This window comes from Artemia sp. Qi Xiang Cuo, chromosome 11 (genome assembly GCF_049724085.1).
Source record: "Artemia sp. Qi Xiang Cuo chromosome 11, ASM4972408v1, whole genome shotgun sequence".
NCBI lineage: Eukaryota > Metazoa > Arthropoda > Branchiopoda > Anostraca > Artemiidae > Artemia > Artemia sp. Qi Xiang Cuo.
Window position 1 is genome coordinate 40,618,269 of NC_142804.1, and position 24,901 is coordinate 40,643,169.

The 24,901-nt window shown below is 36.3% G+C and overlaps 2 protein-coding genes across 9 annotated transcripts in view; one reads left to right on the top strand and one right to left on the bottom strand.

The window, feature by feature from the left end:
* Nse1 (SMC5-SMC6 complex component Non-SMC element 1) overlaps positions 1–24,901 on the bottom strand; it is a 57,860-nt gene that overhangs the window by 12,719 nt on the left and 20,240 nt on the right. For all 8 annotated transcript variants that reach the window (XR_016142409.1, XR_016142413.1, XR_016142412.1 and 5 more), the window contains exon 5: positions 10,496–10,612. Coding sequence is in view for 2 of the 8 variants with exons in the window: in XM_089096777.1 (XP_088952903.1) it covers positions 10,496–10,612 (117 nt within the window). In the remaining 6 variants the exon portion in view is untranslated. The remainder of the gene's footprint in view (positions 1–10,495; positions 10,613–24,901) is intronic.
* The window catches only part of LOC148946972 (uncharacterized), a 105,481-nt gene continuing 85,060 nt past the window's right edge, over positions 4,481–24,901 (top strand). The window contains exon 1 of the mRNA XM_089096775.1: positions 4,481–4,572. The gene's annotated coding sequence lies outside the window, so the exon portion shown is untranslated. The remainder of the gene's footprint in view (positions 4,573–24,901) is intronic.

Sequence of the window (24,901 nt, forward strand, 5' to 3'; positions counted from 1 at the left end):
ATACCTCACTCTTTACGCCAAAGTTCAAATTTTCTTCCAGTTTTCTAGGAATGGCCCCTTAACCACAAATGCCGTTAGTTAGAAAAAATAGCTCTGATGAAACTAAAAAAAAAGAAATAGCGCAAAGAGCGAGGTAATGACTAGGGGGCGAACCCAATCATGTACGTATTAATTTTTGTTTGTTTTAAGTTTTGGTTTTGCTCCTTACTTTCAGTTGAAAAATTGCATTTTTATTTAATTTCTTATTGTTTTTTTAAATAATGCTGGGAATCCGACGCCCCCTTCATAGCAATGTCTCTTCCTCCGCGGAAAGCCCCTCCCACGGAAAAATCCGACCCCCTCCCCAACTACCAGACAAATTTGCCCTGAAAACTTTTGTATACTTCCCAATAACCAATATTATATGTAAACATTGAACATAGTTCATAACTTGCAGACCGTCCCCCGGAGACTGTGGGGGTCATCCTCAAAGACATAGTTATTGTATTTTTCGAACATGCTGAACAAAATGGGTATCTAAAAATTATGATCCGGTGACTTTGGGAAAAAGTGAGCGGGGGAGGGGTCTTAGTTACCCTCCATTCTTTTTGGTCACTGGAATAGGGCATTAGAACTTTTAATTTCCTTTCTGAATAAGCAAATCCATCAGTTTTTTGGTCTGCCCTAAGAAAATGTAAGGATGCCAAGGATAAAGAAAAATACAAGGATCTTTGTGATTTTATGCTAACGTTATGTGGCCTGCCACACTCTTCAGCAGCTGCTGGAAGACAGTTTACGCTACTTGGTAACATCAAAACCAAATTACGGAATGGTCTTCTAATGCAAACGACTAGTTGTTTAATGCATGTCAAGCAACTAATTTGGCGTTCTGGAACGTTGCTGGAATCCTGGATTATACATTTTGAAATGCGCAAGAAATACTCCGATTGGTAAATAGCTAGCAAAGGAAGAAATAAGACTGACTCTCGCAAGCTGAGTCACATAATTTTCAAGATGAATTCTCGGTAGACCAGTGGGAGCTTAAGAAGACTAATCTTAAGCTCCCACAAATTATTTTTAGTGTTTACTTGTTTTTATGAGTTTTGTGCTTGTATTAAATGGTTTTTTTTTGTTTTCAATATATTTGATGTTGACTGGCCGCTTTGAAAGATGTTTCCAAAGCGTCTTTTGTTCAATATCCCAATTGATAATAAAAATAACCTCTAGGTTCTGAGATTTCAAGATAACATATTTTGGACATATTTAAGACAAAATATGGACATATTTTGGCTAAAAATGACATAATTTTGGATACTCAGGGGATATATTTATGGACCGCAAAGTTGGCAACCCTGGTCGTGCAAGGGTTGATGTGACTGATTAGTTTCTGATTGTATTTATTCAAAATCTTTCTTATGTGCTATTATGAGCATTGTTTCCACTTCTACTTATTTTGGTAGTAAAATACTTATTTTTGGACTATTCTACTTCCAAATATTAAATCTACTTATCTACTCACTTATCTACTTATTTTTGGAGACTTAAGTTTTCGTGCCGGCCAAGTATTTTGGTTTTGATTCCGTTGAATTGTAATCCTATAATGTCCTATAGAATGGAAGGGTGCAATTGTTTTAAGAACCGGCATCTTTGTCAGGAGCGGAATCTTTGTCGGAAGCGGAAGTCTTAGACTGCATATATGCAGTCTTTGCATCACAGGTTACTGTTATGATAAAATAAGAACGTAATTTAAAAGTTTTAGTGCCCATTGTAAATGACCAAAAAGATTGGATGGCAAATAGCCCCCCACGCTCCTTTTTCGCTCAGAGCTATGCGATTAAGGTTTTTAGTTAGCAATTTTGTTCAGTATATTTAAAAGGCCCAATAACTATGCCTCTTGAGATAACGTGAAACATAAAATATCAAATATCAAAGACTGCATATATGCAGTCTTTACATGAAAGGTTACTGATATGATAAAATCCGAACCGGACCAAATATCAAATTTTTGATCAAAATCCACACTATAACATTTATTACAAAAACCTAGCCTTTATTTACAACAAAAACCTGATTTGTTAAAGTTATATTTTTATGCTAAAAAGGCACTACAATAAACGAGTTGGCACATTTAGTCATCCAAGGGTCAGACCCATATTTCACCAAAAACTGGTTAATATCATCGTACTGCAACATATACACATACAATATGAGACGCTAATTAATTGTACTCTTTGCTAAAACAAATTGGTAAATAAAGAATAAATTATAAGGATAAAAACAAACTATACCTTTCTTAAAAAAAAATAAAAAAAAATTTTTTTCAACTGAGAGCAAGGAGCAACATTAAAACGTAAAACGAACAGAAATCATTACGTATACGAGGGGGTTCGCCCCTTCGTCAATGCTTCGCTCTTTAAGCTAAAGTTGGAATTTTGTTCCCATTCTTTAAGAATGGCCCCTGAATTACAAATGCCGTTTAATTAGAATAAATAGGTCTTTTGAAAGTACAAAAAAAAACTTTAGCGTAAATGGGTATTGACGAGGGGGCGGACCCCCTCACATACGTAACAATTTCTGTTCGTTTTAAGTTTTAATGATGCTCCTTACTCTCAGTTGAAAAACTTGTTTTTTTTTATATTTAATTTCTGATCGTTTTTTAAATAATGCTGGGAAATCCGGCACCACCTCGTGGAAATATTCTCTTCTCCCATTAAAGTTTCTCCACGGAAATATCCTCCCACGTAACCCCTCCCCCACCAGAAAAAAATCCCCCTGAAAACCTCTGTATACTTACCAATTAAAATATCCAATACTATATGTAAACAATAAGCAAAGTTCGTAGATTGCAGCTCTTCCCCCAGGGACTGGGGTATTAAGTCATCCTCAAAGACATGGTTATTAGATTTTTCGACAATGCTGAACAAAATAGCTATCTCAAAATTTTGATCTGGTGACTTTGGGAAAAAATGAGCGTGGGAGGGGGCCTATTTTCCCTCCAATTTTTTTGGTCACTTAAAAAGGACACTAGAACTTTTAATTTCCGTTCAAATGAGTCCTTTCGCGATATTTTACGACCCCTGGGCCGATACGATCACCCTTGGGAAAAAAACGAATAAACACGCATTCGTCTTCTGGCAAAAATCTTTCTTCTGACAAAAATATAAAATTCCACATTTTTGAGAACAGAAGCTTGAAACCTCTACAGTAGAGTTTTCTCATACGCTAAATTTGATGGTGTGTCTTTCATTAAAATTCTATGACTTTTAGGTGGTGTTTCACCTTTTTTTTCCAAAATAAGGCAACTTTTCTCAGGCTCGTAGCTTTTGATGGGTAAGACTAAACTCGATGAAACTTATATATTTGAAATCAGCATAAAAATCCAATTCTTTTAATGTATCTACTGATATCAAAATTCCGTTTTTAGAGTTTCGATTACTATTGAGCCGGGTTCCTCCTTACTTACAGTTCGTTACCACGAATTGTTTGAAAATAATTTCTTTAAAAAAATATCTTTCAATATAAAGAAACAGTAAACTATACAGAATGATAGTAAACATTAAGAAAATGTAAAAAAATTACATGATGTTTTACAAAAAATTAGTCCAAAGGCCTTGGCATGCGTTACTGCTGTGCTTTGTTTATCTTCCCAGCTCGAACGGCCACAAAAGCGATATGGACTCTACAATCAAGAATATTTAGTAGCCTGCAATTCCTATCAGGGCCAAACGAGTAAAGCAATAATAGCTGAAAACCACTTGAAAGTTCTATGGGATGAATCAGACACTCACCATAAACACAAGTGTAAAACCTAGTGTTACCAACTATACTTGTCCTGTAATTTTAATGTACTTCCTTTGAGCATTATCAATTCAAGTTAATTTCATTGTGCTCATGAGCAGTATTAGCTTTCACCTGCCAGTTGTTTGCCTCAATATGCCAGTAATCATTTACAAATGGTTGAAATGCCATATTCTAACAATGATAGGTGATCATAACAAAAGGAACAATTAACAAATTTACAACCAGTCCATCTGCTTTTGGAGCACCCGGTGTGTACAAATATATTCCGTGGATTTCCTTTTTTGTCCCTTACGATTTCTATAATTTCAAGAGCACTGCCATACTACTGAGTTCCAACCAAAAATAAAAAAAGTCTGACAAAGCGAACTAAATAGTGCCCTGCCAGTCTAATCTGTAGCATTGAGCAGCTCTAGAAAAGAGAAAGCCCAAATAATTTTGCTGCAAATAATCCAGCATTATTGACTTCAAATATTAAATAAAACCATTTGTGGGTAAAGAAACGAAATAATCAATACTTAGACCTACTGTTTAAGCTGAAAATACTGCATATAGATTGGTCACGATTGCGAGCATGGGGTGATAAGAAAGATGTATAAACCTCGGAATTCTATAGATAGTTTTCAGCTTGAAAACCAACTTTAATTTGCAGCCATGATGACTACAAAGCACCATAACGAATATGACAAACAAAAACAGCAAAATCAAATATCAACGATCCAGCACGTAAACAGAAGCTGATTTTGGAAGAAGTAGAAGAAAGGTAGAGTGAAATCAATCAACGCAGAAAAACAGGTAAACTGTTTAGAATTTATATGAAAAAAAACATGCTAAAATTGTAAAATTGAAAGGATAATCCTGTGCCCCCCCCCCCAGCAGAATCTTTTTTGTGTGCAGTTATCATGGTATTTTTTTCAAGATAAAGAAATTATCTCTAGTAAAATAAACAAGTTTTTATCACAGACATTCAACAAAGGTACTTCACGTTGAAGCAACACAGAACTGTGTTGCTTCTTTAGAATATTTGTCTAGCTTTCTTAGTAAGCTTCAAGAGCCCATAGAACATTTTGTATCTCTGTTAATTTAATTAATTAATTCTTCTGAAATGTTCATTGATCTGATGTTTCAATCCATAAACTATATTCCATACGTCTTTAATGCAATCTTAGCAGCCGATCCCCGATCCCTTTCAAAGGATCGGGTTTTCTTATTACAGTTATACTGGAAGTGGTTCTGAACTTCCAAAAAATATAAATTTCTGAATATAATAAATTAATAATTTTTTATTCTAGTGGTTAGTTAAGAGGAGAGGATAAACAGCAATTTTACCAAGGTAAATTGTTCAAATATACTTAAAACCATCATAAACTCAATCAATAGGCACCTCCAATGAAATAAGTTATCCCAAATCATTCTTGATTTGACCATTTTTGACCACTATCTATTAGAGCTTCATTTAGTCGTTTGCAGCTAACCGGGACACATCTAATCTAATTTTGAATGAATTTTTCTTGAAATTCTTGATGATTTTAGGAACATACATGTATTTTACAAGGTTCACTTATTATAGGGATACCATGTTTAACATCTTAGTGTAGGTGTGCCGCTAGGCCTGGGCCAGGAATTTAAAGCCAGAAAACTCATAAAGGCTAGTATGTATTTAATTAATTTAATTAATTAATTTATTTATGACCCGTCATACACAAAAATTGCAAAAGACGGAGTAAAAGGAGAAAAAAAAGATTGAAAAACAACATTTGTACAGTCACACTGATGTTGCTACTACTTTGAATCACCCTGTTTTGACATGAAACTTCTCACATTTTCACACTTTAAGCTTGAAGGCACGTGACCAGGTTTCCCGCAGTTTGAGCATTTGATTTGCCTTGTGCAAATCAAATCAAAAACCCCCAGGGCATACTTTACAACCCTTGTCCTGATGGGTGTGGGGGGTTATCAACCTAAAAGCCCTAATTTCCAAAATATTCAACTGCGTTGAACAAAATGAATATCTCAATGAATATCTGAATATCTTTGATTGCATGTGTTTGGGGAAATGGTGGGCGTGAGAGGGGTGTTAATTTACCTCAAATCACTTTCAACTATTAAGAAGGGCACTAGTCATTTCAATTTCCAATTGAATGAGCCCTTTTTGAAGTTTGTACGACAACACTTTCTATAGAATCCTTATATGCCCCCAGGGCATAACTTACAACCCTCGGACTGAGGGTTGGGGGGGGGTTCATCCCCAATGACCTAATTTCCAGAATTTTCAACTACTTTGAACAATATGGCTATATCAAAATTTTGATTGGATGTGTTTTGGGAAATGGTGGGCGTGAGAGGAGGGTTAGTTGCCCTCCAATCACTTTCAACTATTAATAGCCCAGTAAAAGTACGGAGAAAAGTGGGTCAACCCGGACAAAATTGCAACTAAAAGTTTTTTTTACACCAAAATGTTCAGAAAAAATCGCTGAACAACATATCCAAAATCCACTAAAATCGACCATCGGGAAAACCTTCTGGGGCTGCTTAAAGTGGATGGAAGGGGGCGAAAAAATAGGTTTTTTCATTTTTGACATTTAGGAAGCTTCTTTTACTCTAAAATGTTCAGAAAAAATCGCTGGACAATATATCCAAAATCTGCTAAAATCGTCCACCAGGAAAAGCTTCTGGGGCTGCTTAGGGGGTGGAAGGGGGCAAAAAAAATTGGTTTTTTCATATTTGACATTTAGGAAGCTTTTTTTTACACTAAAATGTTCAGAAAAAATCACTGGATAACATATTAAAAATCCGCTAAAATCACCACAGGGAAAACCTTCTGGGGCTCCTTAAAGGGGATGGAAGGGGGCGAATAAATAGTTTTTTTTTCAGTTGTTACATTTAGGAAGCTTTTTTTACTCTAAAATGTTTTGAAAAAATTGCTGAACAACAAATCCAAAATCAGCTAAAATCGCCCGCCGGGAAAACCTTCTGGGGCTGCTTAAAGGGGGTGAAAGGGGAGAAAAATTCTTTTTTCAATTTTTGTTATTTCGGTACGTTCGAAGACTCGATTTTGGTATAAATCAACTCGCTGAAACCGAAAATGATATCACTTTTATTGTAACACTTCTCTAACTTATATTAAACTACAAAAAATAAGATTTTAATAACTCCATTGCCCAAATAAAGGAAGTAGCTTTTCTCCGAAGTTTTACACAAAGATCAGATCGGTCGGTTTGTTATAAGAAGAAACGATGGTTACTCGGCTGGATTGTCACCGGATCTAGTCATTGAGCAAGCTCTAATGCGCAGTTTGGAGAGAAAAGGTGGACTAACTCGTGGACGGGGGAACACACAAACTCAGCGTCTGATATGGACTTTTTCGATGCCGATCTGTGCTGAATTAAGTGCCTCAATGCAAGGTCTGACTAGCCTGAGTTACTCAACAAGTGATCAATACGTCAAAACGTTCCAGTGGCGGATGAAGAGAGATACTGATGACACGGAGGCGGTCCTAGACTTTTTGCGAACCCTGATTCTGTTCAGAGAACACGGAGGGCTCCTCAACATCGTTATCGGCGTAACTGCATCAGCTAATGTAGATACGGACACCACGAAAGAAGTTGGAGCCCGAATTCTAGACGAAATGACTTGGAAGGCAGCTAATTCATTTGCGTTCCGGAAGAAAGACAAGGCTGTTACAATGGCATCCAAATCAGCTGTTAACATCGATGGTAAACCGGTTCATGTAGATCAAGGGCTTCTGTTCCAGCGCTTAGCTACGGTGGACAACCGGGAAGAATTCGATCTTCGAGGCCTTTTGTCGTATGAGCTTTGTACGTATCCCCCATCCTTTCTTGGATCCTATGAAGTTTTGCGTCCTGCCGACAAACCATTTCTGTCAAATGCAATTAGAAAGGCGTCAGGGAGCCATTCGGATGAGCGCTTAGACTCGTGTCACTATGTCGTTGACGGCGGCTGGCTGCTCCAGAAATTGACTTGGCAACCCAGCCCTACAATTGACTTCATTTCCTGCCGACAAACCATTTCTGTCAAACACAATTAGAAAGGCGTCAGGGAGCCATTCGGATGAGCGCTTAGACTCGTGTCACTATGTCGTTGACGGCGGCTGGCTGCTCCAGAAATTGACTTGGCAACCCAGCCCTACAATTGACTTCATTTGCAAAAGTTTCGTCAAGTATGTCACCACTGGATTTGGAAAAGCTTCGGTAGTTTTTGATGGATATGACAATGGTCCTTCGACGAAAGGTATGGCTCACCGTAAACGTTCCAGGGGTAAACAGTACCCAGTGGTAGAATTCACTGGTACAACAAATTTAACAAGAAAGGAGGAAGAGTTCTTGCAAAACGACACAAACAAGCAGCGGATAATTCTAGAAGTAGGAGAAAATTGTCCTCAACAGGTTGTTCAGTACAACATGCCTCTGCTGACACGGATGTCCTGATTGCAACCACAGGCATTCAAAGAGCAAGAACTCAGTTGACGTGTCTCATCGGCAACGACACTGACCTCCTTATCCTTCTCCTCTATCATGTCACTGCCACCCACAAAGGCGTGTATTTCAGATCCGAGACGAAAGTTTCAAACGAACATAAGCAATGGAATATTTGCTCCATCAAAGAAAAACGAAGAGACATGTGTGGTGCAATTCTATTTCTGCACGCGTTCCTAGGCTGTGACACCGCTTCGAAATTACAAGGAATTGGTAAATATATCGGACTGTCATCGTACCGGTCCGATCCGTCTTTCCGTGAGGCCACTAAGGTCCTTATGGACTCGAAGGCTACGAAAGACGAGCTCATTGCAGCTGGTGAACAAGCTCTTTTGAGAATTTAAAAAGGGAAGCGTGAAGGAACTCTCGTGTCCTTGAGATATCGTCTCTTCTTGGCCAAGCTCGCTTCCTCTTCCGCATTTGTCTGCCCTGATCGGATGCCTCCCACACCCTCAGCTGCGAAGTTCCATTCTTTTCACGTGTATTTCCAGGTAATGGAATGGAAAAGTGAGGCTGCTGCGATGAAACCGGAGAACTGGGAATGGCGACACTCTGCTGATAGTTACATCCCTGTAATGATGGAGAAGAAACCAGCTCCCCAAAGTCTTCTTCAAATTATCCGCTGCAAATGCAAATCAGGTTGCGATACGGCCAGATGCACTTGCCGTATAAATGGCATGTCCTGCACACTTGCTTGCGGAGAGTGCATGGGAGCAAGCTGTAATAAATCTGAACTAACATCTCTAGAAGAAGAAGAATTTTAGTGTTTTGTAATAACGGTGGTTGTGCTCTTTTGTAGTGCTCATTAATGAAATGATGATTCTCAATATTATGTGATCTAAAAAGATTATTATCAAAACTGTGATTTATATATAGACGTGTTAATGTTTTCTAACTGTAAAAGAAGCGATAATAATCATGATTTTTCAAGTTTCTATGCGTCTATGCCTATAGTTTCCCTTTTTCTGTAGTCTGGTCTTCACATGGTTGATTCTCATCGGATAACCAGGTTTCCAATGATTAGCGAAGCAACAAAGAGTGGGGTACTTCTCTGCTCCTTTAAATTGCAGTTCGAGATTTTCCTGTGTAGCTGTTTGAAGTATTTCAGGCTTCCATTGATCTGATCTTTCAAACACTTCGGAAGAAAAGCTATTTCCTTTATTTTTGTGATGGGGTTATTAAAATCTTATTTATAGTTTAATATAAGTTACAGACGCGTTACAATAAAAGTAACATCATTTTCGGTTTCAGCGAGTTTATTTATACCAGAATCGAGTCCCCGAACGCACAGAAATAAAAAAAGAATTCCCCCTTTCACCCCCTTTAAGCAGCCGTAGAAGATTTTTCCTACGGGCGATTTTTAGCAGATTTCGGATATGTTGTTCAGCGATTTTTTTTTGAATATTTTAGTATGAAAAAGCTTCCTAAATGTCAAAAATGTCAAAACCTATTTTTTTTGCCCCCTTCCACCCTCTTTAAGCAGCCCTAGAAGGTTTTCCCGGCGGGCGATTTTTTCTTAACATTTTGGTGTAAAAAAAACTTTTGTTGCAATTTTGTCCCGGTCAAACCGTACTTTTACTGGAGTATAAAAAGGGCGCTAGTCCTTTGAATTTCCAATTAAATGAGCCCATTTTCAAGTTTCTACGACAACGCTTTCAATAAAAAACTTATATGCCCCAGGGCAAAAAGTACAACCTTTGCCCTGAGGACTTTGAGGGGAGTGTCCTCTTCAAAGACATAATTTCTAGATCTTTCAACCATGTTTAACAAAATGGCTATCTCAAAATTTTGATTGGATGTGTTTTGTGAAATAGTGGGCGTGGAAGGGGTTTTGATTGCCTTCTAATCACTTTCGACTATTAAAAAGGGCAGAAGCCCTTCCAGTTTCCAATCGAATGAGCCCTTTCCAAGTTTCTACGACAACTCCTTCGATACGAAGAGCCCTGCTCTAAAACCAAGAAACCAAAAAAAAAAAAAAACTATAATACATTGTGCCAACATCGTTCTTTACTTAGGCAGCGTTATTGTGCTATTGCGCTGCCTATGATAAGCATCAATTTCAATGAAAAATTGGAATATGTGAAAAGGTTTAAACATTGCTAGAATTTTGATTTGATTAAATCCTTTCAGAGCACCGTTTCTTCATATCTATATTAATATTAACGGTGATAATGACAAAATAAACGAGCCTAGCGCTTTTAAGACATTGAAGAGACCCTTACCTTTACAACAATATCTTTGCATAGATGGCAGTCGGCAATATAATCCTTCAACTGACTTTCCAGCAGTGATTTAAACTCACCAACTCCTCTAGGCGTTAGTGTTATCTCACCTTTTGACTAGAAAAAAAAACTATAAGAATCATCAATTATAAATATAGGATGTCTTGAAAGCCACTACCCCAGGGGTAAAACAAAATCGTGAGGAAAACGAGGACAATTAACAGCCAGTGAAAAACAAAAAATTATGCAAATATTTTGGTCAAGACCTCCGTTTGACCGTCCTCAGAGCAGAATAAAAAGTATATATATATATATATATATATATATATATATATATATATATATATATATATATATATATATATATATATATATATATATATATATATATATATATATATATATATATATATATATATATATATATATATATATATATATATATATATATATATGTATATATATAGAGTAGAATATTTTTATTTATAACACGTACATAAATAAATGTCACAAAACAGCGCACATGCCTGGTGGCATACTTTAGCGCTGAAAATATTGCCAACGAAAATACACAGCCATTTTCTAACTAAATTTTACAACAACGAAAAAGAAAATCCCAATGAAAAAAATGTTTAGCATGTCATAAGATATTTCTTCACCAGTCTTAGAAAATGTCGCTTGTTGCTACATTCTCGAACTGATGCAGGAATTGAGTTCTAGATTTTTGGGCCAATGTGACGGATGCTGAATCCCGCTCTCGATGTCGGGCGAATTTCGCACGAAAAGTCTGAACGATGCGCAGTAGGATAATTATGAAATTGAGAATTAGTTGAGAAAATGCCGGAGAAATTTACAGGTAAATTACTATATTGATAATCATGACAAATACTAGAGATAGAAATTAAATGAAGTTGGTCCAAAGAGAAAATTCCTGAAGTCCCATATAGTTCTGAAGTTCTGCTGAAGTTCTAACTGAAGTTCTGCAATCAACATTAAAAAGAATCCTCATTGCTTTATTCTGAAGTATTTGAAGAGATTTGAAAACAGACGGAAAGGTAGATGCCCAAACCGAAATGTAATAGAGAAAATATGGGTGGACAAAAGAATAATAAATATATTTTAGAATAGATTTAGGAAAAAAGTGACAAAGACGAGTTCGCATGCCAATATTTCGGGAAATTTTTAACGACAGTGTTTTTACATAATTATGAAACGACAAATTTTCATCTAAAATAATCCCAAGATATTTGAACTGATCCACCCGTCTTAATTCAAGACCATTCAAAAAAGAGAGAAGGTATCTGACACTATATATATATATATATATTATATATATATATTTTATACTCCAGTAAAAGTACGGTTTGACCGGGACAAAATTGCAACAAAAGTTTTTTTTACACCAAAATGTTAAGAAAAAATCGCCCGCCGGGAAAACCTTCTAGGGCTGCTTAAAGAGGGTGGAAGGAAAAAAAAAATAGGTTTTGACATTTAGGAAGCTTTTTCACACTAAAATATTCAAAAAAAAATCGCTGAACAACATATCCGAAATCTGCTAAAATCGCCCGTAGGAAAAATCTTCTACGGCTGCTTAAAGGGGGTGAAAGGGGGAATTCTTTTTTTATTTCTGTGCGTTCGGGGACTCGATTCTGGTATAAATAAACTCGCTGAAACCGAAAATGATGTTACTTTTATTGTAACGCGTCTGTAACTTATATTAAACTATAAGTAAGATTTTAATAACTCCATCGCAAAAATAAAGAAAATAACTTTTCTTCCGAAGTGTTAGAAAGATCAGATCAATGGAAGCCTGAAATACTTCAAACAGCAACACAGGAAAATCTCGAACGGCAATTTAAAGGAGCAGAGAAGTACCCCACTCTTTGTTGCTTCGCTAATCATTGGAAACCTGGTTATCCGATGAGAATCAACCGTGTGAAGACCAGACTGCAGAAAAAGGGAAACTATAGGCATAGACGCATAGAAACTTGAAAAATCATGATTATTATCGGCTTCTTTTAAAGTTGGAAAACATTAACACGTCTATATATAAATCACAGTTTTGATAATAATCTTTTTAGATCACATAATATTGAGAATCATCATTTCATTAATGAGCACTACAAAAGAGCACAACCACCGTTATTGCAAAACACTAAAATTATTCTTCTTCTAGAGATGTTGGTTCAGAGTTATTACAGCTTGTTCCCTCCTGGGGGTCCTTTGGACTGCTTTTACCCGGGATTTGGCAATGAGAATCAATATATACAAGCCTGCCGCGTAGTCGTGCCAGGGCCTGACCTTGAAATAGGCTTTATTTTTTTTTTTTTTTTAAACTGGCATATTGATACTTTTGGCCACAAAAACGATCTAAATAGGTCAAAACTTTAAGGAAGAATTACAAGCGACAGTGAGAATTAAAACGTGTCAAAAATGAAAGTGACAAGTCATTGGGACCCTTCAACGTTATATGTATTCCCTGCAGAGCCCTCGGTTTTCCCGAGGAAAGAGTAGCAAACAAAGGTGATTCATTTAGAGGTTGCTGCTTGCATCGAGAAGTACATATACAAGATGTATGTATGTTCTCGAAACCGGTTCCATATTTTTTCAAGAAGTTGGTATCTTGGGATATTCTCGCATAAAAAAAACGATCTAGATAGGTCAGAAGTCTGAAAAAATTCTTTAAGAGCCTTAATTTTGGTTTTTGCAAGTGACGTTATGTACTGTGTTAGTATATCATATAAGCATTTCTTATGAGATCTTAAAGGTGTTTTCTTATATGATGTCATGCTTAGCATAAATACGATTGTTGAGTTTCCAACGCATCAATTATTTATATCATATAATGTCTGTTGGAAGGCCCAAAAAATGAAAACTTGCAGTTGCAGTTACTATAAATGATGATTCTTGGACGAACACTTAACTATCAAACATGATAAGACGTGAAAATCGAGAACCTGGATCATCAATTGCGACAACACCAATATGCGTGGCTAAAGTAAAAGCCATTGATAAATTGTCTGAAGTTATCAATAATCCAAAAACGTGTCGAAAATGAAGAGCAAAGATACGGGCTGTTAGAAGATATGTGAAAACGACAATTAGAGCGTATCAAAAATGAAATGAAGAGCTAAGACACACGCTGTTAGAAGACATGGAACACCGAGCAAGTGAGCGACTCAAAAATAAAAATGAAGAAAAAAAGACCCACTCGGTTATAAGAAAAGCGGTGGCGTGTCAAAAATGAAAATTAAGAGTAAAGACACACACTGTTAGGGGACATGCAACACCAAGCGTGTGATCGAGTCAAAAATGAAAAGGAAGATCAAATACACACGTGGTTAGAAGAACAGTGGCGGCGTGTAAACAATTAAAATGAAGAGCAAAGACACAGGCGGTTAGAAGACATGTGGCACCGAGCCTGTGAGCTAGTCAAAAAGGAAAATGAAAAGCAAAGACACACGCAGTTAGAAGGCATGTGACACAAAACATGTGAACGAATCAATGAAAGTCAACCTGGACAGCGAGATCAAAACGTGTCAAAATTGGTAATGATAGCGATCATGATTGGGTAAGAGATTTTGACATGCATAAGCTTATCAATGCCTACCATACCTTTGTTAAAAAAAAAAACAAAGGTTCGGCGATGTGTATTTCACGATTGCGAAATACAAGCCAAGGTAAAACGAACCAAACAAATTTACTATACCTTTGTTTAAAAAAAAAACAACAACAACGGTTTGGCGATATGTCAAGGAGGCACACTTTTGCCTCTTTAAAGAGGCACATTCTTTAAAGTATCAGGGACTGTGAAAATGAAATCTGATTGTTTGAATTGGTTAAGTGGGAACTTGCACAATCATATGCATCTTAAAAAATTTGAAAAATCAAGAATAAAAAAAAAAGAAAAAAAAACACAGTCCGTAAGCAGTTATACAGTTCTTGGCAGTAGTGGGTGCCAAACAAAAATTTTAATCAAATTTTTTCTACCATCTACAGTAAAAATTCAATGTATTGAAAACTGTTTTCTTTCACAGCAATTTTTATTATTGGGACAAATTCTTTAAAGTATCAGGGACTGTGAAAATGAAATCTGATTGTTTGAATTGGTTAAGTGGGAATTTGCACAATCATATGCATCTTAAAAAATTTGAAAAATCAAGAATTAAAAAAAAGAAAAAAAAACACAGTTCGTAAGCAGTTATACAGTTCTTGGCAGTAGTGGGTACCAAACAAAAATTTAATCAAATTCTTTCTACCATCTACAGTAAAAATTCAGTGTATTGAAAACTGTTTTATTTCCTAGCAATATATATTATTGGGACAAATTATTTAAAGTATCAGGGACTGTGAAAATGAAATCTGATTGTTTGAATTGGTTAAGTGGAAGCTTGCCCGATCATATCCATCTTTAAAAAATTTTTTAATCAAGAATTAAAAAAAAAGAAAAAAAACACAATCCATACGCACTTATGCAGTTCTTGGCAGAAGTGGATGCCAAACAAAAATTTTAATCAAATTCTATCTACTATCTACAGTAAAAATCCAATGTATTGAAAACTGTTTTCTTTCCCACTAATATATATTATTGGGACGAATTATTTAAAGTATCAGGGACTGTAAAAATGGAATCTGATTGTTTGAATTGGTTAAGTGGAAACTTGCACATCCATATATTTTTAAAGATTTGAAAAATCGAGAATTCAAAAAAAAAGTCTGTACGCAGTTATGCAGTTCTTGGCAGTAGTGGGTGCCAAACAAAAATTTTAATCAAATTCTTTCTACCATCTACTGTAAAAACTCAATGTATTGAAAACTGTTTTCTTTCTCTACAATTTATATTATTGGGACAAAGTATTTAAAGTATCAGGGACTGTGAAAATGAAATCTGATTGTTTGAGTTGGTTAGGGGGAAACTTGCACAGTCATATATATTTTTAAAATTTTGAAAAATCGAGAATTCAAAAAAAAAAAAACAACAAAGTCTGTACGCAGTTATGCAGTTCTTGGCAGTAGTGGGTGCCAAACGAAAATTTTAATCAAATTCTTTCTACCATCTACGGTAAAATTCAATGTATTTAAAAACTGTTTTCTTTCCCAGCAATATATGTTATTGGGACAAATTCTTTAAAGTATCAGAGACTGTGAAAACGAATTCTGATTGTTTGAATTGGTTAAGTGGGAACTTGCACAATCATATGCATCTTAAAAAATTTGAAAAATCAAGAATTAAAAAAAAACAAAAAAAACACAGTCCGTAAGCAGTTATACAGTTCTTGGCAGTAGTGGGTGCCAAACGAAAATTTGAATCAAATTCTTTCTACCATCTACAGTAAAAATTTAATGTATTGGAAACTGTTTTCTTTTACAGCAATTCATATTATTGGGACAAATTCTTTAAAGTATCAGAGACTGTGAAAATGAAATCTGATTGTTTGAATTGATTAAGTGGAAACTTGCACGATCATATGCATGTTAAAAAAATTAAAAAATCAAGAATTCAAAAAGAGAAAAAAAACACAGTCCGTACGCAGTTATGCAGTTCTTGGCAGTAGTGGGTGCCAAAAAAAAAATTGAATCAAATTCTTTCTACCATCTACAGTAAATATTCAATGTATTGAAAACTGTTTTCTTTCCCACTAATACATATTATTGGGACGAATTATTTAAAGTATCAGGGACTGTAAAAATGGAATCTGATTGTTTGAATTGGTTAAGTGGAAACTTGCACATCCATATATTTTTAAAGATTTGAAAAATCGAGAATTCAAAAAAAAGTCTGTACGCAGTTATGCAGTTCTTGGCAGTAGTGGGTGCCAAACAAAAATTTGAATCAAATTCTTTCTACCATCTACAGTAAAAATTCAATGTATTGAAAACTGTTTTCTTTCCCAGCAATATATGTTATTGGGACAAAGTATTTAAAGTATCAGGGACTGTGAAAATGAAATCTGATTGTTTGAATTGATTAAGTGGAAACTTGCACGATCATATGCATGTTAAAAAAAATTAAAAAATCAAGAATTCAAAAAGAGAAAAAAAACACAGTCCGTACGCAGTTATGCAGTTCTTGGCAGTAGTGGGTGCCAAACAAAAATTTGAATCAAATTCTTTCTACCATCTACAGTAAAAATTCAATGTATTGAAAACTGTTTTCTTTCCCAGCAATATATGTTATTGGGACAAAGTATTTAAAGTATCAGGGACTGTGAAAATGAAATCTGATTGTTTGAATTGATTAAGTGGAAACTTGCACGATCATATGCATGTTAAAAAATTTGAAAAATCAAGAATTCAAAAAGAGAAAAAAACGCAGTCCGTACGCAGTTCTTGGCAGTAGTGGGTGCCAAACAAAAATTTTAATCAAATTCTTTCTACCATCTTCAGTAAAAATTCAATGTATTGAAAACTGTTTTCTTTCCCAGCAATATATGTTATTGGGACAAATTCTTTAAAGTATCAGAGACTGTGAAAATGAAATTTGATTGTTTGAATTGGTTAAGTGGAAACTTGCACGATCATATGCATGTTAAAAAATTTGAAAAATCAAGAATTCAAAAAGAGAAAAAAAACACAGTCCGTACGCAGTTATGCAGTTCTTGGCAGTAGTGGGTGCCAAACAAAAATTCGAATCAAATTCTTTCTACCATCTACAGTAAAAATTCAATGTATTGAAAAACGTTTTCTTTCCCAGCAATATATGTTATTGGGACAAATTCTTTAAAGTATCAGGGACTGTGAAAATGAAATCTGATTGTTTGAATTGGTTAAGTGGAAAATTGCACGATCGTATATACCTTAAAAAAATTTTAAAATCGAGAATTAAAAAAAAAAGTCTGTACGCAGTTATGCAGTTCTTTGCAGCAGTGGGTGCCAAACTAAAAAAAAAAAGTTGGTGAAAATGAGCAAAAATAAATTAATACAATCGGCACCAAGGAGCTTAAGAAGGCGTAACTGTATTTTGAAGGTGGATTGTCTTTGGGAACTAATCAGATTGTTTGTGTTAGAGTTCGTAAGGAGGAAATATGTTCCCAAATTTAACTAATTAGGTCTGCTTATTTATTTTATGGTTCAACCTGGCAATACTGACGAAAATGTAATCCTGCCCTAAAAATTACATAATTTTGAAACAACTAGAAAAAAATCCATGAAAATTGTGGTTACACTTATCAATACACCTAAGATAAGTCCAGCTGGAAAACAATGGTTTATTTTAATTGGCGATACTTTAAGCTATTTGTATCTGATAACTAGGTCTTATCCTAGCCTTTTTAAGCGTTGAAAATGAGCTATTCGTAACTTTGTTTCCTGAAGTTCGAATATGAAAATCTAACTAAAGTTTCTTTTTATTTTTGCTATTTTAGTAAAAGTACGAGAAAGGAATATTTCTCGCACTTAAATGTCTAGTATATAGTAAGATGGTCAATTTGATTATTGATTGTATTTTCCAGAGCTATTTGTAAAAAAAAGTCTGTATTTTTTTTCTTTTTTGCAAAGTAAGAATTTTGTAAAGTCATTTTAGGAGTAAAATTTCCATAGTTTCTTGCTTTCAATGCATTTGTTATTGAACAAAAACCCTCATTTTTAGTATTTGGTTGTCCTAATATCCTATTTTGAAGAGCCGATTTTGTGTTTTTTAAAGTGGAATATTGTCATTGTTAATCCTAGGCAGCGCAATAGCGCTGCCTAAGTAAAGAACGATGTTGGCACAATGTATTATTATTTTTTTTTTCTATGCGTAGAAACTTCGAAAAGGGTTCATTTGATTGGAAATTGGAGTGGCTAGTGCCCTTTTTAATAGTCGAAAGTAATTGGAGGGCAACTAGCCCCCCACACCCATCATTCCCCCAAACACATCCAATCAAAATTTTGAGATAGCCATTTTGTTGAGCGTAGTTGATTTCCAGATAGAAATTATGTTTTTGAGTAGGACACTCCCCCACAGCCTTCAGGGCAAGGGTTGTAAGTTATGCCCTGGGCGCACATAAGGTTTTTATAGAAGGCGTTGATTTTGAGATAATTTTCAGATAGCCATTTTGTTCAGCGTAGTTGATTTCCAGATAGAAAATATGTTTTTGAGGAGGACACTCCCCCACAACCGACGTTGCAAGGGTTTCAAGTTATGCCTTGGGGGTATATAAGAAAAATGTTGGCACAATGTATTATTGATCATTTTTTTCCTTAAGACCAGGGCACTTCGTATCAAAGAATCTTTCGTAGAAACTTTGAAAAGGGCTCATTCAATTGGAAACTGGAATGGCTTGTGCGCTTTTTAATAGTCGAAAGTGATTGGAATGCAACTAACACCCCTTCCACGCCCACCATTTCCCAAAACACATCCAATCAAAATTTTTAGATAGCCATTTTGTTCCAGCGTAGTTGATTTCCAGATAGAAATTATGTTTTTGAGAAGGACACTCCCCAACAGCCTTAAGGGCAGGGTTGTAAGTTATGCCCTGGGGGCATATAAGGTTTTAATAGAAGGCGTTGTCAAGGAAACTTCAAAAAGGCTCATTCGATTGGAAATTCAAATGGCTAGTGCCCTTTTTAATAGTCGAAAGTGATTGGAGGACAACTAGCCCCCCCCCCCACGCCCATCATGTCCCCAAACACATACAAACAAAATTTTGAAATAGCCATTTTGTTCAGCGAAGTTGATTTCCAGATAGAAAATATATTTTTGAGGAGGAAACTCCCCCACAATCCTCAGGGCAAGGGTTTTAAGTTATGCCCTGAGGGCATCTAAGAACGATGTTGGCAGAATGTATTATTTATTTTTTTGTCTTTTAGAGTAGGGCACGTCGTATCGAAGAAGTTGTCGTAGAAACTTTGAAAAAGGCTCATTCAATTGGAAATTGGAGTTGCTTATGTCCTTTTTAATAGTCGAAAGTAATTGGAAGACAACTAACACCCCTTCCACGCCCACCATTTACCCAAACACATCCAATAAAAATTTTGAGATAGTCATTTTGTTCAGCGTAGCTGATTTCCGGATAGAAATTATGTTTTTGAGGAGGACACTCCCCCACAGCCTTCAGGGTAAGGGTTGTAAGTTATGCCCTTGGAGAATATAAGAATTTTATAGAGGCACGTTGTCGTAGATACTTAAAAAAAAGGCTCATTCGATTGGAAATTGAAAAGGTTGGTGCCCGTTTTACTAGTCTAAAGTATTGAAAGGCAGCTAACACCCCTCTCATGGCCACTTGTTGCCCAAACACACCCAATCAAATATTTGACATAGCGCTGTTACGGGACGGAGCTGATAGTTCTAGAAATTATACCTTTGAGAAGGGCACTCCCCCCACAGTCTTCAGGGCAAGGGTTATAAGTTATGCCCTAGGGGCATATAAATTTTTATTCAAATCTTTGTCGTCTAAACTTGAAAAAGGGCTCATTCGCTTGGAAATTCAAAGGTCTAATGCCCTATTTAATAGTCGAAAGTGATTTGAGGGCAACTAGCCGCCGTCTCACGCCCAGCTTTTTCCCAAGCACATCCAATCAAAATTTTTAGATAGCAATTTTGTTCAGCGTAGTTGATTTCTAGATAGAAATTGTGTTTTTGAGGAGGACACTCCCCCAAATCCCTTAGGGCAAGGGTTTTAAGTTATATACTGGGGGCGAATAAGGTTTTTGCTGAAGGCGCTGTCGTAGAAACTTCAAAACAGGACCGATTAATTTAATATTCAGAGATCTGTTGGTATATGTAATAGGCAAGGTTTATTTAACGGTAACTAACCCCCCTCTCACGACCACCTTTTCCCCAAACACATTCAATCAAAATTTTAAGATAGCTATTTTGTTCAACTTAGTTGGAAGTTCTGGAAATTAGGTCTTTGAGGATGACAACTCTCCCACAGTCCTCAGGGCAAGGGTTGTAAGTTATGCCCTTGGGACATATAAGGTTTTTATAGAACGAGTTGTCGTAGAAACTTCAAAAATGGCTCATTCGATTGGAAATTGAAATGGCTAGTGCTTTTTTTAATAGTCGAAAGTGATTGGAAGGCAACTAACACCCCTTGCACGCCCACCATTTCCCCAAAAACATCCAATCAAAATTTTGAGATATCCATTTTGTTCCACAAAGTTTAAAGTTCAGGAAATTATACCTTTGAGCAGGGCACTCCCCCCACAGTCTTCAGGGCAAGGGTTATAAGTTATTCCCCGGGGGGAATATAAGTTTTTATTGAAATCTTGAAAAGGGACTCATTCGATTGGAAATTAAAAGGTCAAGTGCCCTTTTTAATAGTCTTGAAAGTGATTTGAGGGCAACTAACCCCCCTCTCACGCCCACCTTTTCCCCAAACACATCTAATCAAAATTTTTAGATAGCCATTTTATTGTATGTAGTTGAAACTAATGGGGATCAGTTCCTTGAGGATGAAAGCCTCTCACCGCCTAGCTCTCAGGCAGAGGTTTGAGAGATGAGCATAGGGGGCATATTAGGTTTTAAATAATAGTGTTGTCGTATAAACTTCAAAGAGGGGTCTAGTAATTGAAAATTGAAAGGGATAGTGTCCTTTAAATATGCGAAAGAGATTAGCGGGTAAATAACGCGCCTCTCAAACTCACCTTTCTCCCTAGCATATTCAATCAAAATATTTAGATTAGGTCTTTTGGGATGATAACCCCATCAGAACCCTCAGTGCAAAGGTTGTAAGTTATGCCCTGGGGGCATATAAGGTTTAAATATAAAGTTGTTGTAAAAATTTGAGCAAGGGCTCAGTTGATTGGAAATTGAAATTGCCCTTTTCAATGGTAGAAAGTTATTAGAGTGATTTAACCCCCTCTCTCGCCCCCCATAATCCCCAAAACCTTCAATCACAGTTTAGAGATAGCCCGTTTATTCAACGGAATTGAAAGTTTTGGAAATTATCTATTTAGGGATGACAACCCCCCCAGAGCACCCAGGGCAATGGTTGTAAGTTATGACCTGGGGGAATATATGGTCGTTATAGATAGAGTCGTCGTAAACACTTCAAAAGGGGCTCATTCAATTGAAAATTTAGTGCCCTTTTTAAGGCTAGTGCCCTTTTTAATAGTTGAAAGTGATTGGAGGGTAACTAACCCCCCTCTCGCGCCCACCATTCCCCCAAACACATCCAATCAAAATTGTCAGATAGCCATTTTGTTCAACGTTGCAGAAAGTTCTGGAAATTAGGTCTTTGAGGATGACGATCCCCCCCCAGTCTTCAGGGCAAGGGTTGTAAGTTATGCACTGGGGGCATATAAGGTTTTTATTGAAAGCTTACTTACTTACTTCACTTTCGGCGGGAACCAGACTATGAACTGTCCTGGCCGGCACCAAAGGATCTTGGAATGACTTCCGACGACCACTTAGACTTCCGACGACCACTCGGCTGCAGCTTCTCCGATGATCTTCAGCCAGTCTTTGTTCCATCTCTGGCCGTGTCTCCTAACTCCTCCCCGCGGTTCCAGGTCCTCCTTCTATTTTTGCCACAGTTTCTTCTTTTGTCCTCCTGGTTTACGTTTCCTGGAGGGGGCTGAAAAGCGTTGTCGTAGAAATTTCAAAAGGGCTCATTTGATTGGAAATTGAAAGGGCTAGTGGCTTTTTTATAGTTGAAAGTGATTGGAGAGCGATTAACGCCCCTCTCACGCCCACCATTTCCCCAGACACATCCAATCAAAATTTTGAGATAGCCATTCTGTTTAACGTAGTTGAAAGTTCTAGAAATTAGGTCTTTGAGGATGACAAACCCCCTCACAGCCCGTTTAGAGTATACATTTTCCGATGCTCTAACTGAGAGCATTATGCTAATATCATTGAATCAATTTGAAATCCTTTGGGAAATCACACCCGACGGCGGTGCTTTACTGGACCTAGCACACTGAACACAAATCAAAAAACCAATGTATTTGATATGGACTCATACTTGTCACAGTACAAGTTCTTTTGCCCACCTTTGAACTTCCTTGAAAAAATTCCAAGTGTTAACAATACCCTAATTATTGTTAATATCAGTTCGTCAACTTTGACTAGTGGTCAGTGCCTAAAAATCTTTCACACAGCGAAGAATATTTAATTTTTCGATCCTCTAAGTCTATCTAATAAATTTTACGTACCCGTTATCAGCAACCGCATTGAAAGCAGTGGAAAAACCAGTATTCAAAATCTACGTAGAGTAAAAGATTCTGTAACTAAGACATTTAGCTTTCATGCACTACTTTTTTTCATGTTCAGATGTCGTGGCTAAAACCAAAAGCAGTTTCTCAACATCTATGTTGACTTACCTCGATTGAACGACTTTATAGCGGAAAATATACTTACAAGCGTATTAAATATTGATCTTAGTGCCCTACGAATAAAATGTTCTAAAAATGTATGTGAAATTGTTTATTAATAAATGATAAAATTTATACATGATAAACCGACTATTCTACTCTTTAGATTTCATCTTGTACTAGCTAAAGGTATTTGTCAATAACAACTAGTCCAGGTAAATTATCTGAATTCACAGGGTACTGATCATGATGTATTGCAATTTCAGAGTCACATTTTCTACAATGGAGTGTAACTTCAGTCCTGTCATATCTTTTGTATAGTCAATGATACTATTCTCATTCATTCTATAGAATTCAAATGTTTCATTTTGTATATTTGAAGTAATGTCACAAATAGTGTCTTCAAGCGGCGAGTCACATTTCGTCACAGCCAAGTAAAAATCAGTGGATTTATAATCATAGTGGTCATTGTCTTCACAACGATGACGCAGAAACCAAATTCTTTTGTTGTTCCAACAGTTGAATCGCTGACCTTGCTCCTCCTCCCAGAGAAATCTAAAAACCTTGACGATACCAATCTTTTAGCAATAAACTAAAATCCTGCTTATTATTCTTTCCAATCATACCTAAATATCTATTATCCCACTTATTACATTTATCATACTGAAAATTGGAACATAGATGGCCTCTAGGATGAGAGTCAAACACCTCTCCAAAACAGGAATTACAACCTTTAATTTGTACAGCATATCCTTTATGCAATTTACACGGGTTGCATAATCTACACTTTTCATCATACTCGTCAATCATTGTGCAGTTCTCACGTGATGACCAGCTGCCCAGGTTGCACATACAGAGTTGGAATCTATGGATCTTTTTGTCATGTGTTATCGGTCTCACTGCCACAACGAAACTGAGCTAGCAACAACAAAAAAATTGTCTGAGATAGAGTGAGAGAGAGTAAATATCTCGGTTGTCTCTAATTGGCTGCCTAAACACATGTACACACTATGCTTTCAAAAAACCAGTCTGGTTGAAATACTTGGAGTTGAAACAAATTTGTGCGGGGAATCCCCCGTTCATACTGTTATCTTTTTTGCAATGTTTAGGAACAGGCGGGGATCCCCACTCGTTTGGAATGGTACCAACGGGACATAAGCAAATAGCACATAGTTTCATAACGTGTTTAATCACGTGTAGAGGTCCCATAGAATAACAATGGAAGGAACATAGAATAGCATGGTAATTCGTATAGCTTCCATAGAAATGTAAGGCCATGTGAGAGGATACTCACTCTCTTTAAAAAGGTGTAGAGCATCCATATAAATGATTTCCTATGGCATCCATCGAAATGGAAGGCCAAGTGAGAGGATACTCACTCTTTAAAAAGGTGTAGAGCATCCATAGACATGTTTTCCTAGGGCATCCATAGAAGTATAAGTTAACATACTACTTATACATCACTACTGTTGGAACCAGCGCATTTTGAATCAGCTCCTTACGGGGGGAATCACGTGACGATGCTTCAGGGTTACATATACATCGTCTATATTCTGTTGGCTTATCACACTTGGCATTCATGTGGTTCAAAAATTGGCATTTATGACAGCAACAGAGCGTGCGCAGGAATTTAGAAACCTGAAGAAACTTACAACCCACCTTGAACCCAATTTGCCAAAGACTTAAATAGATAAAATTTAAAATTAAAACATAGTGTCTTGTTCCCCAGCTGTCCAGACAAAGAAAAATTTCTTTTTTTCCTTTTTAAAGAGGATTTTTCAAAAAGCGGAGAAAATGAATGCTTTAAATAGAGTGGGGCAGAAATATAAGTTCCCTAGTAGATTAACCTCAAGTAGCTTATCTTTGTGGAAAATTGTTCTCTACGGTAAACAAATTTATTAAGGATGCTTTTCTAGGAGAGAAAGTGATAGGGGGGGGGGGCAAAGCTAAACATAGTCTGTTTAACTTAAAGTTTTGATAATATTTTCGTTTTCAGCAATCCAGTCATAAGCTTTTCGATTATAGACTCCACCGCCAATGTAGAAAAATTGTAAGTGCATATATATACGAGGTTTAAATTGGAATGGAAAACTTGTATAAATGAGAATTCTAATTGCTCAATAGCACAATGAATGTGTTCGAGTATGATATATGACGATTCAGTAA